This window comes from Xenopus laevis, chromosome 8S, assembly GCF_017654675.1.
Source record: "Xenopus laevis strain J_2021 chromosome 8S, Xenopus_laevis_v10.1, whole genome shotgun sequence".
NCBI lineage: Eukaryota > Metazoa > Chordata > Amphibia > Anura > Pipidae > Xenopus > Xenopus laevis.
Genome location: NC_054386.1, coordinates 20,394,187 through 20,413,645, shown reverse-complemented (window position 1 = coordinate 20,413,645; position 19,459 = coordinate 20,394,187). Strand labels below are relative to the sequence as shown.

Here is a 19,459-nt window from a genome sequence, read left to right as displayed (position 1 = left end):
ATACATACAAATCATAGACATCATAGATATTACATAGCACCATTGTGGAATTGGAAAGCAGCACATAATTGGTATTTTTTAGAAATGAACAGATCTCTGACCGTAGAAAGGCACAAGGCATTCAAAAAGTCACTTTTAATATACTTCATCATTTTCACAAAGGGGCCGATTCACTAACTTCGAGTGAAGGATTCGAAGGTAAAAAACTTTGAATTTCGAAGTTTTTTTTTGGCTACTTCGACCATCGAATGGGCTACTTCGACCTTCGACTACGACTTCGAAACGAAGGATTTGAATTAAAAATCGTTTGACTATTCGACCATTCGATAGTTGAAGTACTGTCTCTTTAAAAAAAACTTCGACCCCCTAGTTCGCCATCTAAAAGCTACCGAAGTCAATGTTAGCCTATGGGGAAGGTCCCCATAGGCTTGGCTAACTTTTTTAACCCTCGATATTCGCCTAGGAATTAAAATCCTTCGACTTCGAAGGATTTAGCGCAGATAGTTCGATCGAACGATCGAAGGATATTCCGTCGATCGTTGGATTAAAATCCTTCGAATCATTCGATTCGAAGGATTTTATCGTTCGATCGAAGGAATTATCGATCTTTCAATCGAACTATCTGCGCTAAATCCTTCGACTTCGATATTCGAAGTCAAAGGATTTTAATTCCTAGTCGAATATCGAGGGTTAATTAACCCTCGATATTCGACCCATAGTGAATCGGCCCCTAAAGGTTCCATAATTCCCTATAATGTAAGTTTTCGACAAATTAAAAAGGATTTTTAAGTGAGATTTGTTTCTGGAATTTGTTTAAGTTGATTTGTTACTGGAATTCAGTGAAGCCTGCACCCTGAACTCCAACCTGCTGCTCTCTTAATATTTCATAACTATATATTCCAGCATTGCAAGTAGTTTAAGTGCATTGTCTTCATATGCAAAAAGGGTACAGAGGTCACTGGAAGGAGAAAGCTGGGAAGGCATATTGAATATAATTGAATTGAAATTAAAAAATGAGCTCTACTTAGGCATAAGTAATGCATGAATGTGTAGGGCACAGGACTGAATGCAGATCACTTAAGTGATGGACAAGCGTTAAACTGCAACAATGCATCCTGAGTGACAAGACTGTTGATGGACTATTGACGGTTAAAAGGGCACAGTGTTTAGAGGAGGATCAGGTTAGAGCATTAAACCGAAGCCAAAATAATAATAATAATAATAATAAAGGTAGATACAGTATGCTTATTTGTAAATAATGAGGATGCTAAAATAATAACCTACATTGATCAAAGCAAGGTGAATGAGCAGGAAAACATTAAAAAACCAACAGCTGTAAAACAAACCTTGCTTCATCCATAGTAATAACATGATTCTAAATCACTACTGCCAGAATATAAAGACAGAAAACTCTTGTTTAATGCCAATATGCCTTTTCTGTAATTGCAACTGAACAATGGGGGCATGGGCCAGGTTCCAAAATTTGAACACTCCTTGAGATATGGGATTATCAGCAAAAGACACATGATATTTTTAGCTCTTCAGGGTTTAGATGTTAAATTAAAAATATAAAATTATAATTTGCTGTCAATTATGTTGTAATATCAACAGGTATTATTTTACCTGTGGGCATTATAGCAAAACTTCACAGTGAGCTACCGTATATCTTAACTTTTGCAAATATTACACGGAGACGCTATTTGGGTAATGGCACATGTTACATTTTGTCACCCACGTGTATGGAGAATTAATAGGTCAGTTAATTTGTCCTCTGCAGTAATGCTTGGTAATAGAAGGGTTACCATAATTTTTAAGAAACAAGACAGGCTTCATTCGCTGTCACAGTGATTCAGCTGTATTTGGTATTGATAAGCTGTAAGGGCTGGACCCCACGAGTGTTTTTCGCCGGATCGACGCCCACCGACAAAACGCACATGACAAGTCAAATTGAGTCGCACGCGTGAAGATATAATTGGACTGAATGAAAATGTCGGAGTTAACAACTACACGGTCCGACTGTCGTATGAAGACGCTGTTTTCTGCGTCCACATCGGACAGTCATGACGCTTTGGATGTAACGTAGTTGTTACCTCCGACCTTTCATTCAGTCCTATTATATCTTCACGCGTGCGACTCCATCCGACTTGTAGCATGTGTTTTGTCGCCAGGGGGTCGATCCGAAGTGGAGCTCTACCCTGTAGCATAGAAGTCTGCTAGCCTTGCTTAATAGCCACCCCAATTATTGCTCAATGACATGCACAGTATAAATGAGTTGATTATTCACAAAGTGAAATATTCCCAAAAAACATAATACAATTTTTTTTGCATCCGTAGGACAAAATGTTTGCCTGTTCAGCCTATTTGGTAAGATGAGAGAACGGAGCTGAGAGTCAGGTACTTCTGGAGCCAGATTGGATTTTGGTTAAAATGTTAAGGACGTTGCATAGGACAATGTGCCAAGCTTGATGTCCTGGAGGGATGACTTTCAATAGGCTGACAGCAAGGATGGCATATTTGAAAGAGCCATAATCACATGCTGAAGCCTAGAAGTACCAGTATAGCAGTGTGGCTAATATTGGCTACTGTTTTTGAATGATCTACCCAGGGAGGTTCCTGCACACTACAGGGAAATCTTCCTCACAGCTAGAATATGAATCTTCTTCCTGTACTGGAATAGACTGTGTCCTGAACTGAAGTTTCCTCTGTCTCTGTAGGTAGGCACTATGACAGAGAATACTCCCTAATGGGTTCTCACCCAAGAGTGGTTGGATAACTAGTAGGTGTCCATTGTGTGTTGGGCTTTTCCATGACTACATCATTTGAAGGGGACTGTCAGCGCACACTGGATCAGTGGGGTAGTCTGGGTGCAAGGATGACCTTGCAAACTTAGGCATACCCAATTAAGCACCTTTGAAGTGGGAGCAATTTCTAGCACTTACAGTATGTCATTCAAATGTTTTACCACTGACAATTCACACTGATACAAATGCAAATGTATTTTCTCATGGTTTGTCGTCTGAGATAGAGAAGACTTAGGGGGTTATTTAATAAGCTCCGAATACCCGAAATTCCCCAAAATCCAAAAAAATTGTGATTTTTTGTGTTATAATAACTTTAAAAAAACCACAAATTTTTCGGAATTTATTAAACCCTGAGGACTAAAAAGCCCGAATATAAAAACACGGCATCTCAAACCTGTCGAGGTTGCATAAATGTCAATGGGAACAGTCCCATTGATTTTTGGTTGTGTCGGGGGTTTCGGGCAATTTCACAATGTTTTCGGAGCTTTCGGGTGAAATCTCTCAAAAAAATTCTGAGTTTTCGGGGAAAATTCACAAAAAAATCGTGAAAATCTGAGCTTTTCCCGCAAAGGTAATTTTCGAGAAAATGTAATGCTAAATAAGAGTTAAAACCCCGAGTTAGAAGCCTTGTGTGCTATTAGCCTAAAGGAATTACACATGGGACAGATTTACTAATGGGTGAATTGGCTGTCGCTAGCAAAAATTTGCCATCCGCAGGGACATAGCCAATTTACTAGCGAAAGAGATCGTCGCTAGCGCAGTTTTGCGACCTATCGCCAGGCAAATTTTCGCTTAGGTGAACAATCATTACTCGGCAAATACACTAAAGTGTGAATTTTACAGAATGTTACAGTATCTCTTTCTCCAGAGTTTCCTTTGCCACCTTAGACTGGCGAACTGATAAGATGAAGCTTCCTCTTCCTCAATCTTATGTCAGTGACATCATATCCTGTATTCCGGAAACTGTTGTAAAAAATGCTGTCGTGTTTTTCATTTTTTAAGGGCTAGTCCACAAGAGGAGATTCGGGGAGATTTTGTCGTCTGACGACTAATTGCCTCGTCTTTTGAGCGCCTAATTCCCCGAACTGCCTCAGCGTTTTTCCCCATAGGCTACAATGAAAAGTCGCCTGCGCTAATGCACACGCGGTGATGTGTTTTCAATAGTCACCCAAAGTTGCCTCAGAGGCAACTTCGGGCGACTATAGACTATAGTTTAGTTTCGCAGAATTGAATGCTAGCAAAAGATCAATAGAAATGCTTGTGCTGACGAATTAACGCTTCACCAGCGTTCGGCTGCTGAGACGCAACTTCGCATTTTAGTGAATTAGTGTAGTGGTAATGAATTTACGCCTGGCAAAGTGTGGCTGAGCGTTCGCTAGAGAAAATTCAGCCTTTAGTGAATTTTTCCCCTTAATATGAGTCTTGGGGGGGAGTGAAAAAGAGTATGTGAGCTAGATATAACTACACAGATTTTTTGGAAATAAATTCAAATTAAATATGTGTTTGGCTTGGAATATTTCCATTATGCAAACTCAGAAGAAAAATAAATAAAAACATAATAAATGTATACAAGTTGTACACAAGTTAGGGCAATTTTTTTTTCAGTGTTACATTATCCTTGGTAAAAATGCTAAATATTTATGTAAAACTGATTTATGTTTTTATAAAAAGATAAACAATAAAATAAATAAATCATTATTATCCCCACAGTTTAGAAACGCTTTCTGCCAAAGCTGTTCCTGTATTGGATCTGTTTATATCTTCAAGCTTTGAAGAAACATTATTGCAGTCTCCATGGGAAAAAAATGACATTGTCTCCAGAGTGAATCAGTCCATACCAGTCTATATGTAGATAAAATGCCCTAGTCCATTAGTCACAATTTTCCAGCCTAATTGACAATAAGTGCTGGGCTATTTTTGTTCTGTTGGCAGAATTGGTTGCACGCCACAGGTTCGCTAAAGAAAAAAACTGCATTTTTGGATGGTACGCTATCATTCAAAATGCATTGCTCCAAATGAAGACAAACCCAGGTATATGAGTATTTTAGGTATATATAAATTAAAATTAACTTATATCATTAAAAAAAAAATAGTTCTAAAGCAATAATGAAAGTGCTGATTCCAACCTGACACTTTTTTGGCACAGAGGTACATAAGGTTTTAAAATACCATGAGCATGTGATTCTTTTGGCACAACTGTTGCATACATTGATGTAGCCCACTGTTGGTACTGACCCATGGGTGTGGCAGCAATTGCAGGGTTCCCCAGCATTAATAGGCAGGCTTGTGCAGGATGCATTGGAAGAGGCAAAACAGATGCTATGCTGCAGTGCAAGGAGTGTGTTTATATGTAAAGAACTTTTAATGAAAAACATCAATCTGTGCACCCAATGTGTTCATTGTGCACTTTTGGTCTTAAAGGAATTGTTCAGTGTAAAAATAAAAACTGGGTAGATAGGTAGTCTTGCAAAATAAAAAAAAACGTTTCTAATATAGTTAGCTGAAAATTGTATTTATAAAAGATGGATTGAGCGGATGACTAACATAATAGGCAGAACACTACTTCCTGCTTTGCAGCTCTCTTGGTTTCCACTGATTGGTTACCAGTCAGTAACCAATCAGTGACTTGAGGGGAGCCATATGGGTCATAACCATTTGCTTTAGAATCTGAGCTGCATGCTAAGGATTAAATGTAACTCAAGGAAAAGGTATATCCCATTTGGCCCCCCTTAAAGTTGCTGTCTAACTCAGAGTTAGAGAGCTGAAAAGCAGGAAAGTGGGTTCTGGCTATTATGTTTGACTTCAGCCTTTATAGATTACATTTATGGCTAACTTTATTAGAAACATTTTTTTAGTTTGCACAGTCTATTTACCCAGTTTTTATTTTTTCACTGAACCATTTCACTAACTGAACACTTCTGGGGTTACTTATCAAAATCCCAATTTATCTCAATATTTTCTGAAAAAAACTCTGCCCAAAAAATATTTGTGATTTTTTTTTTAATAAAATCTAACTTTTAAAAAATCACGACGTTTTCGGAGTTAATTAAACCCTAAGGATGAAAAAGTCAGAATCAGAAAATCCGGCATCTCAGACCTGTCGAGGTTGTATATACTGTAAGTCAATGGGAGAAGTCCCAATGATTTTTTGATGTGCGCTGGGTTTCTTGTGAAAATTCAGAAAACAAAATCATGAAAATCGGATGAATAAACCTGAACAAATCGTGAAAATCTGAATTTTTCACGCAAAATACATTTTCGGGAAAGTTTTATAATAAAGAAACGTAAAAAACCCAAGCGGATTTGATCAGAATTTGTAGCAGAAAATATTGAGTTGAATTCGGACTTTGATAAATAACCCCCTTAGCCAACATTGGTCAGAGGCTAAATGTTCTTTAGAAAGGAAGCTAATAAATGATACAATCCAGATCTATTGAAAATCATTCTACATCATAAAGTGATCAGTCAAAGTTCTGTGGATTCCGCAGAAAGCTTTGAACTGCATTGTCAGTCCTCTTCCCAAGAGTTTCAACTGCTATTTTCCAATACAAAATGTTCACCTAGAAAATTGCAAGATTTCTGGCGGACAGAAAGCCAATTCCAAACTCTGTACCAATGTAAACTGTCATTCACTGTGCTTGTAGTTCTGAATCTGAAATCTAACACTTAAATGACGACCACTGATTTATACATTTTCATATGAATCATCTAGGCTCCATTTTCAGCTAAACTTTGATTCATTCCTTTCTATCAGAATTAGATGGGGTTGTTGTTGCAATAGGGACTGCAATATTTCTTTTGAAATAGAAATTGGAATGAATCACATTTCTAAAGGGAGGTAATTGCAATATGTAGTAGTGTGTTGCGTTCACTGCCATCTTTACGTTCTATTGTGGCACACTTTCAGAATGAAATGTCAAATTGACACCAAAAACATAATATAATAAATCAGGAAAATATCAGGAAGCTTCACTGATGCTGATAGATCTCTACTGCACTAAATACCACTATATAGACAAGCAGCCAAACAATATTGTCAGTGATATGCCCAGTAATGCCTTTAATTTGCCAGTTACATGTATAGAAAGGGATAATGTATTTCCTGCTACAAAACATAATTATATTAGAAGTCACCTTGGAGTTCTGTGATCTCTATAAAGCACATGGTCATGGAACTACTTGTTGATTTAACAGCAGGGGTCTATTTTACTTTATTTAAATTACTAACATCTGAAAAATATATATTGCACATTACACATATATGTCCCATGTGTACTCACTGGGTGGGTGAAGTCTTGGAGGCGGGGGTGGTGGCGGAGGAGGCGGGAGCAAAGGCGGAGGTCTGCAAGGACATGATTTTTGGCACCCGCTGGGAAGGCTCTCAGATGTTGATCTGGAACATGTTCTCTGGAGTTCTGACTGAGCAATCTAAAAAAAAAGAAATACAAATTATCGATCGTTGTAAATCTCAGTAGCGTTCTATCCGATAACTTGATGTTAAGGCATCCAACTGTTTCTAATTTATCTGCCAGTCCAACACGAGTAAACTGTTTGAAAGTTGAAATGATGTTTTGCATTGTGGATAAAATAACAAGTCAATTTGAATGTGTTTTTATACTTAACTCCATATTCTGTATGGCATTATGGGAATCTGTAATTTAATGTTAGGGAGGGTCAATATACAAACTGCATTTTGCATCTGGGCAGTATTTACTATATAGGCACCCAAGGACTTAAGCCTAGGACAGCAGCCCAAAGATAAATGTATAATTCCATTCTCTGCTGCTCTTGGTTGACAAGCAGGATCAATGGCCTAAGCACATATGTAAAAACATTCTACTGTACTCATTTGTATGTGGTGCAGACTTAAAATAGTACCTTGTACTTGACCCATACTGATAAAATTAATCCTTACTGGAAGCAAAACTAGCCTGTTGGCTTTATTTAGGGGCCGATTCACTAACTTCGAGTGAAGGATTCGAAGGTAAAAAACTTTGAATTTCGACGTTTTTTTTGGGCTACTTCGACCATTGAATGGGCTACTTCGACCTTCGACTACGACTTCGAAACGAAGGATTCTAAGTAAAAATCATTCGACTATTAGACCATTTGATAGTCGAAGTACTGTCTCTTTAAAAAAAACTTCGATCCCCTAGTTCGCCATCTAAAAGCTACCGAACTCAATGTTAGCCTATGGGGAAGGTCCCCATAGGCTTGGCTAACTTTTTTTGATCGAAGGATATTCCTTCGATCGTTGGATTAAAATCCTTCGAATCGAACGATTTGAAGGATTTTATCGTTCGATCGAAGGAATAATCCTTCAATCGTACTATTTGCGCTAAATCCTTCGACTTCTATATTCGAAGTCGAAGGATTTAAATTCCTAGTCGAATATCGAGGGTTAATTAACCCTCGAAATTCGACCCTTAGTGAATCGGGCCCCAAATGTTTACATGATTTTTTTAGTAGAGTTATGGTATGAAGATCCAAATTACAGAAAGATCTGTTATCTTGAAAACCCCAGTTCCCTGGCATTCTGAATAATAGGTCCCATAAGCATACCTGCATCACTGGCATTGATCAAGTAACAAAGTGATCTGTAAAGGTGGCCATAGACGCACAGATAAAATGGTATGAAACAAATTTTGGTACAATATTCGGTGCGTGTATGGTGGGAAAAGAGCCGACCGATATCGGCAGAAGACTTGGATATCGATCGGCTCGTCGATCAGGCTGGACGGAAAATTTTGATCGGGTGCCTTTAGATTTTTTTCCCCCTACAAAAGCTTTTACTAAACATAAGTTCCACAGCAACAAACCGAAAATACTACCCCTGACCTAGCAAGTGGGCATGTTTCTTCTGCATTCAAATGTTTCTGGAATATAATGAAACCTGACAGTAGATACTGGGTGTTCTGATTCAAAAACAGTCTAGTTATTGTGGCTTTACATTCTCTGGTGACCATTTGTATTTTCTTCCAATTATTCTGACATTGTCTATAGGAAAGACACAGCACAGAGTTTAGTACCAGTGGATGTGCGGGTCTGCACAGCTTTGCATGCATGAGCCTCATTTCTATCATGAACCTGTTGCCTAATTACAACTTCTACCTTTTATGTTTATATTGCAGCAAGATTTGGGTTTCATATTTTTTACATGCATGAATGGGGCCATTTTTATCACTATTTGTATTAATTTGAGAATAGGTACAGTGAAGCATTTCAGTTCTTTCTCTACCTATTCTCATTAAGACATGAACGTTTGTTTACTTCAAATGTCACATCACCCGCACATGCGCAGTAAGCATTTATGTATTCAACAATGAATGCCTTCACATTCATTGACATTTCATTATTTCTTGACTGATTTTCAAGGCCGTGTTATTACCATTTACAAGACTTTAAAGGGATACTGTCATGGGAAATTTTTTTTTTTCCAAAATACATCAGTTAATAGTGCTGCTCCAGCAGAATTCTTCACTTAAATCGTTTCTCAAAAGAGCAAACAGATTTTTTTACATTTAATTTAGAAAAATGACATGGGGCTAGACATATTGTCAGTTTCCCAGCTGCCCCCATGCATGTGACTTGTGCTCTGATAAACTTCAGTCACTCTTTACTGCTGTACTGCAAATTGGAATGATATCACCCCCTTCATCCCCCCCCACCCCCAGCAACAGAACAATGGGAAGGTAACCAGATAGCAGCTCCCTAAAGATAACAGCTGCCTGGTAGATCTAAAAACAGCACTCAATAGTAAAATCCAGGTCCCACTGCAACACATTCAGTTACATTGAGTAGGATAAACAACAGCCTGCCAGAAAGTGGCATCCTAAAGTGCTGGCTCTTTCTGAAAGCACATGACCAGGCAAAATGACCTGAAATGGCACCTACACACCAATATTACAACTAAAAGATACACTTACTGGTTCAGGAATTACATTTTATATGGTAGAGTGAATTTTATGCACTGTAAACAGCATGATTTAGAAATAAAAACTGCATCACAAAAAGCATGACAAAATCCCTTTAATAAATATATCAGACTATCTTAAAATTGGTCATTTGGGGGCACAGGGCTGCAGGCTGGACAAGATACTATATAATTCCTTTTCTCAAAAACTGCTTAAAATGATTTTTCCAGCTTGCTATGTTGTAGCTTTGCTTGGTCGGCATAAAAATAGATTTAGTCTTGTGGCATTTGCTTTTGTCTTTAATTAACCCCCAAATCATGAAATAACTGTTTGCTACTTCTCTGGGGGATGAGAATCTGATTATGCTCTGTAAACCAAAGAGGCCATTAACATACGGCAGGCATCAGGGGTTAATTAGAATTCTAGGGCAGATGGGCTTTGATCTCTTGGTTACAGTAGGCTGGGGAGCCCTTCGGTAAATACACAGCTCACAGGCAGCCAGGAACTCCTTTTCAACCCTGCTTAGAATGCAGAAAGTTTCAATTTAAATAATGCAACATGCTCACAAGAGCAGACTGAATCCATTTACACACAGCAAACATTGTGGAATGAATATTTCATACCTCTATAATAAACCAATCTGCCTGTTGGCTTTACCTGAATGAAAAAAAAAATGCAAGTTTGTATCTCATACTCTTTTATGAAAAAGAAAGGACATTTAAATATAAAAAGAAAAATACATAATCATTATCAATAGGCCAATTGTGTACGATGCAAACTTGCATTTTTAGCTTATATACCTTGGAGACTTATTGGGTAGCCTCCCTCTGGATCAGCCCCTTGCTTTGGCATTGAGTGTGCGCCTTCTTACCTCCTAAAATCTACAGGCTTACCTGAATGAGTCCAAGCAAGGGTAGAGTGAGACAATGAAGCAGGAGAGTAAAAGAACCAGGTAGCAATGTCCCTCTGATCTGCATAACTCCTCAAGCACTGTTCAAACCCGTGGTAACTAAACAGGAGGCAGAAAGAACAGTGAAGAAGCATAGAGACACTACAGTATTAGCATAACAACTAAAAGGTTCTAAACATGGCTATATTTTTTTCCCATATTTGAAGTTATATATATATATATATATATATATATATATATATATATATATATATATATATATATATATATATATATATTCCTGGACATATGCACAGTAAATCAAATGATAGAAAACAACTATTTATGAGCAGAGAGGGCTGCCATGGATGATACTATGAATTACACACCCGAGGTTGGAAAGTTTTCGCAGCCTCACTGATGTGATATGACATTGCACTTAACAGTTTCCAAACTTTACCTGTTCAGCCTTCACAAATGAATCCTTTAAGATGAGATGATGATGATGCTGCAGAATTCTTTGCGGTGGTAAACACAGTGTAAGCAAATTCCCTTACAGCCAGAGATGAAGCAGAGGAAAGGCAATCCTCCCCCAATGGGGACAGCACTCCTATTGTGATGGTACATTGTGGTACTGAGTGACACTAGGATTTCTGCTTTATAAATATGCTTATGTCAACTTTGACTTATTTCCTTCCTGCACATTTCAGTGGAGGAGACTTGTTGTTGGCTCCTGAGATGCTTCTCACAAATGTAATTTAACCTTCAACACAGCAATGAAAGTTTATGAGGGGAGGAAAAAGGGAGCTGTCTGACTGGTCGTGACAGCAGAATTAATTAATCTCTGTGGCAAACGCTCCCTTCTGTCACCCTCACACTTACGTTGTCTATAATCACGGGGCTTAAGGATCCACAAGGCTAAAAATGAAGATACCTCTTCTGTTGCCGAGCCTCTGCCAAACTTGACAAATTGCTCACATTTTAAAGCACTCAGCTTTATTAACAATATAATAAAGCTAGTACCGAAAGGTTTTGTAATACCTACATACTACAAGGTGAAATTTTGTTTTTATATATTTTTTGTTTAATCAACCATTTGACCCCATGTCCGTACTATAAATTCCCCATGAAATTTCCTTAGAAGTACATCTATATAAATAAAGAAATACCTACATACCTATTGTTATATATATATTTTTATTTTCAACGTTTCGGTTCTGTTCCGGACCTTTCTCAAGCTCCAAGTTCCAATTTTGGGGAACTATTATCTATAAAATATGTGACAGCACCCAGGCATAAAGAGAACACTTTATTGGAGTGTGTAATGTTTTGGTAGCTGAGGATTAGTAGAGTATAACAGTGCTTTATTAGCAGACTCATGCAGCCATTACACAACAGTAACTTCCAACTCTATCACTCTTAAGCAGTATTGATAGTACTATGTATAACTCATGTGCACAGTGACACCTGCAGGCCATTTGTATAAACACCACATATTGCACCATGGCTGGAACTATATATATATATATGTATGTGTGTGCGTGTGTGTGTGTGCACAGTGGGTCAGTTTTGAAAAAAATTAAGGAAAGGAAGGAAAAAATAAAAACTTTGAGCAGGGTTGCAATTAACTAGTGAAACTGTGCCCTTCGTCTATCTTTTTGTCACAAAATGTCTATAGTCCAAATCCCAATTAAAAAATGTTTAGATTTGCAGCCATGAGATGTGTCTAGAATTTACAACTCGGACAAGAAAAGTGTAAAATAATTGCATCAGATTTAGCAAAATGTCTCATTACCAAGGATTTTTTTCCCCTTGGCTTTTCAGCTTCAGCAAACTTTGATATGTATCCCTGTATGATTTGTTGCATTCCAATTATTTTCAAAATGTTTGCCTTTCCACTATAGAAAGTGCAAATGGTACAGAAATCGCATCTCCCCTTGACCCCTTTCTGAACAAAAAGTTAGTTAAGCTCAGAATTATCTGAACTGGAACAGCAGTTGCACATTTTAGAAGTCTATGAATTGTAAATGGAACTACCATTAAAGGGGAACTATCATGAAAATGAAAATTTGATATAAGCTTCAACATACTGAAATACGAAACTTTCTAAATGCAATCAATTAAATAGTCTGCATTGTTTCTGAAATAATCAAGTTTATCTTCACTATCCCTCTCTCGGCATCTGTTTCTCTTCATTCTCTCTTCTTGGCAGTTGGGTGTCAGATAATCATTGACAGTTAGATCCAATATATCTTATAGGGGAGCTTCCTTTCCTACCAGATGTATTAGAGATCACTCAAATAACTGATTCCAGTACAAACAAAATCTAACAAAATAACTGCCTTTTGCACAAATCCTGCATGTAGAGAGACATGATTTCTGGTGATTTTAATAGAGTGAGATCTAACACATCTATAAGATATATTGGATCTAACTGTAAATTATTATCTGACACCCAACTCCTGCATGAAGAGAAACAGATGCTGAGAGAGGAATAGTGAAGATAAACTTGATTCTTTCAGAAACGGTACAGAATATTTAATTGATTGTATTCAGAAAGTTTCTTATTTCAGTATGCTGACGCCTATATTAAATTTTAATTTTTTTGCGACAGTTCCCCTTTAAGTTAGGTGGCAGGGAATATCTGACTGGCATTTTGGAACCTGGGGACAGTTGAAACTGTGTTCTATCACTATGAAACAAATTAGAAAAGTGAGTGTACTGAACTTTTCAGTATATAAATTCATCAACGAAACAGATAAATCTATTGTTGGCTTGGCCACTGGGATCTGTAAACAATGTTTCAGCTTTGTAGTGTCAATTATGCATTTATAGAGATGGGTTATAAAATGCCTGGTTTAAAAACATTTGCAAGGCAGATACTTTTTTTACCTGTACTAAGTCCCCACTAGTTCATGAGTAAATGTTTGATAAGCTGGCAGTCTTTGTTATTGATGGTACATGTCAATGCTGGACAACGAAGATGGTCTTACCTACAATTCCCAGTATTCCCAATCCCCGCTAGCTTTATTGCTATAAGATGTAGGTAAAACTGCTAGAGGACACCAATGTCATTCATGAGTTTTAAAAACGTTTGTACAACACTATACTTTAAACATTAAATTGATACTGTCATGGGAAAAAAAAATCAAAATGAGTCAGTTAATAGTGATGCTCCAGCAGAATTCTGCACTGAAATCCATTTCTCAAAAGAGCAAACAGATTTTTTTATATTCAATTTTGAAATCTGACATGGGGCTAGACATAATGTCAATTTCCAAGCTGCCCCAAGTCATGCGACTTGTGCTCTGATAAACTTCAATCACTCTTTACTGCTGTACTGCAAGTTAGAGTACTTTCACCCCCTCCCTTTTTCCCCCCAGCAGCAAAACAAAAGAACAATGGAAGGTAACCAGATAACAGCTCCCTAACACAAGATAACAGCTGCCTGGGAGATCTAAGAACAACAGTCAATAGTAAAAACCCATGTCCCACTGAGACACATTCAGTTACATTGAGAAGGAAAAACAGCAGCCTGCCAGAAAGCATTTCTCTCCTAAAGTGCAGGCAGAAGTCACATGACTGGGGGCAGCTGGGAAATTGACAAAATGTCTAGCCCCATGTCAGATTTCAAAATTGAATACAAAAAAATCTGTTTGCTCTTTTGAGAAATGGATTTCAGTGCAGAATTCTGCTGGAGTAGCACTATTAACTGATGCGTTTTGAAAAAAACATGTTTTCCGAGGGGCTTACTTGGCCCACTCAGAAACTAGGGATGAACCAAATCCACTATTTGGGATTCGCCGAATCCTTGGTGAAAGATTCAGCCGAATACTGAACCGAATCCAAATCCAAATTTGCATATGCAAATTAGGGGCAGGGACAGAAAAAGTGAAAAAAAATCTACATTTGTGATGAAAATTCACGTGATTTCCCTATCTGCCCCTAATTTACATATGCAAATTCGGATTCAGTTCGACCAGGCACAAGGTTTCGGCCGAATCCTGCTGAAAAAGGCTGAATCCTGGCCGAATCCCGAACCGAATCCTGGATTAGGTGCATCCCTATCAGAAACTAGTAAACCTTCTACAGTTCAGCTCATTGCATTTATGGTAGAGCATCTGATGAGCTAAAGTATATCGAACTGTAAAACACCAAAAGGTGCATGAAAGTGTTGTTCATATGTGTGACAATAGAGGCAACAGAAATTAAATGGAATATAATGCATGGTGGAGGGTTAACCATTTCAGTTATATGCAATACATTAACCTCCCTTCTGCTGTGGAGCATTTAGCATAATGCTGTTAAGTTGTGTGAACTAACTCATGCACTCCGTTACTAAAAAGCTGCAAAGAAACTTAAAGGGGTTGTTCACCTTTAAAATAACTTTTAGTATGATGTAGAGAGGGATATTCCGAGACAATATGCAATTGGTTTAAATTTTTATTATTTGTGGTTTTTGAGTTATTTAGCTTTTTATTCAGCAGCTCTCCAATTTGCAGTTTCAGTAATCTGGTTGCTAGGGTCCAGATTCACCTAGCAACCATGCACTGATTTGAATAAGAAACAGGAATATGTATAGGAGAGGGCCTGAATAGAAAGATAAGTAATAAAAAGAAGCAATGACAATATATTTGTAGCCTTACAGAGTATTTGCTATGATAACTATAAAACTATATTAAAAAATAATAATAAAGACCAATTTAAAAGTTGCTTAGACTTGGCCATTCTATATCATACTAAAAAAATACCTTAAAGGACAACTAACGCTTACTAAATAAATAGGCTAGAACTGTTGTACATTATGTTTTGGGCTTCTGTACCAGCCCAAGGCAAGCACTGCTCTTTAGCAGTAAAGATCTGTGTCTCCGAAGATGCCCCAGTAGCTCCCCATCTTTTCTGCTGACTCACTGCACATGCTCTGTGCTGCTGTCACTTACTGAGCTTAGGGACCCACTCACAATATACAGTACACATAGAATAGAAATGTCACAATATAAGGCTGATTAATAATTAATACAGATAATTACTACATGGCAGCACAGAAACCAGTGCAATTAACATCAGAATTTAATAATCAGTTCTGTAGCATCAGCTTATATTACAGGCCAACCTCATTTTCTGCTGGATAATTTGGATAATCAACAGCTGCTCAGAGCCCACTGAGCATGTGAGTGTCACAGACACTTTCCAAGATGGTGACCCCCTGTGACAAGTTTGAAGTCCTGGATCATTGCTGCTATTAAGAAGCTGAAACTTTAACCTGGTGCAATAGATTTAGTATATAAAATACGGAATTATTAGCCATATTCATTATTAGGGTTTAGTTATCCTTTAAAAGTGAACCACCCCTTTAAATTTTTGCGTGTGTACTACTTTAAGAACTACTCGAGAATATCACATCAATACTAAAGATGATCTCCTTCAGCACAAATAGAGACTATCCATTAATTTATGTGACAATCAAAAAGAAACAATAACATCAATAGGCAGACATGTAGATACTTTTCAACTTAGCAACTGTCCTACCTGCATTTATCCAGTTGTTGTGGAACCACAAAACTACCGCATCCCCCAAAAGCTTTTGAGTTGGATAATAAAACCTTGTAGTAGCAATAAACCTCCACAAGTTTTCATCTTTCAGTGCCAAAAGTCTAAAAACCCATAACATATTAATAAAACCCCTTGATTATAAGTGGATTTATTTTCATTGTTTCTTTTACACATGGACATTCTGATCAGGGAGATGTATTCCTGTGCCCATTTGAATATACAATGGCACCTGCCCAACAGCCCTATGCTGAGGAGAATCAATGATTATTGATAGGATTGGAATCAAACAGTAGGTCCAAAGGCCACACCTCACCAAGAAACCTGCTCTGTTTAATCAAATAGTAACTTTGTAAGTAAGCATTTAGTGTGCCATTGGGGAGTAGTACCCCTGTCCTATTCAATATAAAGCATCCTAAATCCATGAGTGGTCAGTATGATTCCCATGTAAGGTGTATCTTACCCATATGCAGATGCTGTGGCGCCTGGATGAAATCTCCTGCTCACATGTTCTTTCTCCACCGAGTTCAGGTTCCCGGCTCCTTCCCTCTCCTCAGGGGAAAGTTGGCAATAAAGGAGGAGGTTCTGAGTAACCTCCCAGGTCCGATTCCTCCCCTGCTATTGATTAAATCTCCCATGGTTCAACCTGGCCCGAGTCGGGCAGCATTTTGCGACAGATCCCGTGCGCTTTATTGAGCGCCGTGCGTCCCAGCAGCCAAGAATAATTCAGAGCGCAGCAGTTTCACAGGCAGTTGTGATCCCCAGTGCAGCTACAGACTGGGATTCCTCCCATCTTTCATTCCAGAAAACTATCCTACTATGACAACAGGGAAATAAAATGCCACTAATCAGAACTACAGCGCAGCAGATCCCAAATGAGCAGAGCAGGAGAAATGCAGAACTAGTAGGAGACCGGAGCTAGAAGCTCTCCTCCCTGACTGCAATCCATCCTCAGCATGCTGCAGTGATTTTTCATCCCCATCTAGCGAGTCCATTGTGTATTTGGCACTCACTGTTATTTTATCATTCCATTCTCTGATGCCACATGACCCTGGGTAGGTGGAGGGAAGGAGGGTTCTGCTTTCTCCCCACACTGGGAATAAATGCACTGGAGCTCATTTATAAACTTCGCGCAGGGCAGAATGGTTCATACAGTCAAAATATTTGCCCTGTGCATGGTTATATTTACAAAGCTGGATAAGAGTGGGGTACTTAATGTGCAAACAGAATTGCCATTTTTTTTGTGCACTGCAAATGTCCATAAGAGCTTTTTAAATGCAAATTGAGAATACTCTGCGTCTGAGTCATGCCACAACTTTGGTGGCGGAGAAAATATTCGCAAATTGTGAATTTTCGCGCACAGCAAACTTGCACGTTAGGCACACTCACGCAAAAACCCGTCTCATTTGTGAGCCATTTGCGACAAGTCAGTCCCCCAGGTTGACCAATATTTATTTAAATTGTACTGTATATGAATTAGGACCTCATGGGGCCCCTATACCCCCTGCAGCCGCAGGGTCTGCTTCCTCTGTAGTTAAACCCCTGATCGCAACTAAGATACATAAACCTTTGCTGACAAGTACCTTTCTTAAAAGAAAGAAAAAAAAAAGACACTTATTTTATAGGAAATTATATACCCTTGCAATGCACATTCCCTAAGTAAACTTCTGGGTTACTCTGCTAAACTACCATAATATATTTGACTTTTTTTTGCCTGTATGTTATCTCCTCTCTGAAATTGTAAGGGACTGCCTTTCTACAGGGTCTCAACATTATGGCCCTTTATTTCTGTATATTTATATTTACTTATTACATTGTATATCCTCACTTTGTACTTTTCTATGTTGTCAAAGTCTACAGTCATGCATATCCTTATATCGCTTTATAAATGCAGTTATACATAAATACAGTGGTAAAGTAAATGCACAAGGCTACAGGCTGCATGTTTTATAAAGGGCACAAAACTCCTCTTAGAGCATATCTTATAATACAAATGTTATTTTCCCAAAGCCATGAATAAACTACATATTCAAGCTTGTTGCAACGTACATAGCCAGTAAACTACAGTAAGCTGTATGTGTTGCCATCACATTAGTCAGAATGTTGTACACTAGCAGTGCATACAGACTACATCTCTGTACATACAATGTGTGCTCTTACATAATACAGCATTTGCTGATGCCACATGGTGGGTTTACTACAATAAGAGAGCAGTAGCAACTAAAACATACAGGTATGAATGCTGCTGCAGTCATATGCCTTAAGTGACAGCCTGCTAGCTCACTAGGTTATAAATTACAGGATATTATAGTAATGTAACTCTTCTTGTGCATTATCAAGGGATATCCTGCACCTTTTATTGCCCATAGGTCAGGGGAGGCATTTTCATGTGGGCAATGGACATGCTGAATGTGATTTAACTAATGCAGGAGGACATCATAGTGAATACATCTATTCTGATATTTTTCAGAAAGAAACTGAATAAATCTGAATATTTATATCTGCCACAGAGAGGCTGTCAGTTGCATTGTAGGTTGCAGGTCAGATCTGTGAGTCTCAGACACAGCTGATCTTAATCTTAAAGGGGCAGTATACACCTATATACACCTTTTCTTAACGACAAATGCACACACATAAGTCAAAAAAAATGCAGTTTTACATGGAACGACCCACCTGTAAACTGGTGAATTTGTTGAAAGGGAACTGAGTTTTGTATCAAAAAATCCCTAGCTTTCCTAAGCTGCAGCCTTTGTTAGACTTAGGGCTCTTACTGACAAGTGTTTTTACCTGCGCTCGACCTGCGTTCCGTTTTTCTGCGTTCAGCCGCAGGGGAGCGCAGGAATAGATGCATTACATTTTTTCCAATGGGGCTGTACTCACACAGGCGCGTGTAGGCGCCGAATGCAGGAAAAATGCAGCATGTTGCGTCTCAACCTCGCTCGTCAGTAAGAGCCCTTTGAGACAAGGAGGGACTCATTATATAAAGAGCTTATCTGTGGACCAGTAAATTAATTTACTCCTTACTCTTCCTAAAACAGGAACTCTCTAGGACAAGGAAGCGAGACTGGAAGCAACAAAATTAAAAGAGTGTCAATATCTTGTTTAGTGCAAGAAATAACAAAAAAACTGTGATATTTATTTATGACCATAAGGAAAATGTACATTCAGTACATGCTAAAAAGATTGTATACTGTCCCTACAAGGTTACTGAGTCACTGAGTAGTGTTGACACTGTGTTGCTCACTAGATGTTGCATTAATGTGTCGGCTCTATATAAATAAAGATTAATAATGTTAAAAAATCCT

The 19,459-nt window shown here is 38.2% G+C and overlaps 1 protein-coding gene across 2 annotated transcripts in view; it reads right to left on the bottom strand.

The window, feature by feature from the left end:
- The window catches only part of LOC108699815 (proline-rich membrane anchor 1), a 46,383-nt gene extending 29,248 nt beyond the window's left edge, over positions 1-17,135 (bottom strand). Inside the window, exons 1-3 of one of the 2 annotated variants that reach the window (XM_018232410.2) lie at positions 16,618-17,135; positions 10,609-10,724; positions 7,082-7,229 (exon numbers count right to left, since the gene is read on the bottom strand). In XM_018232410.2, the coding sequence (XP_018087899.1) occupies positions 7,082-7,229; positions 10,609-10,692 (232 nt within the window). In that variant the 5' untranslated portion in view covers positions 10,693-10,724; positions 16,618-17,135. Of the gene's footprint in view, positions 1-7,081; positions 7,230-10,608; positions 10,725-11,064; positions 11,531-16,617 lie in introns of those variants that run through there. The other variant, XM_041574952.1, reaches the window with a different exon arrangement.
- Between the last annotated feature and the right edge of the window lie 2,324 nt (positions 17,136-19,459).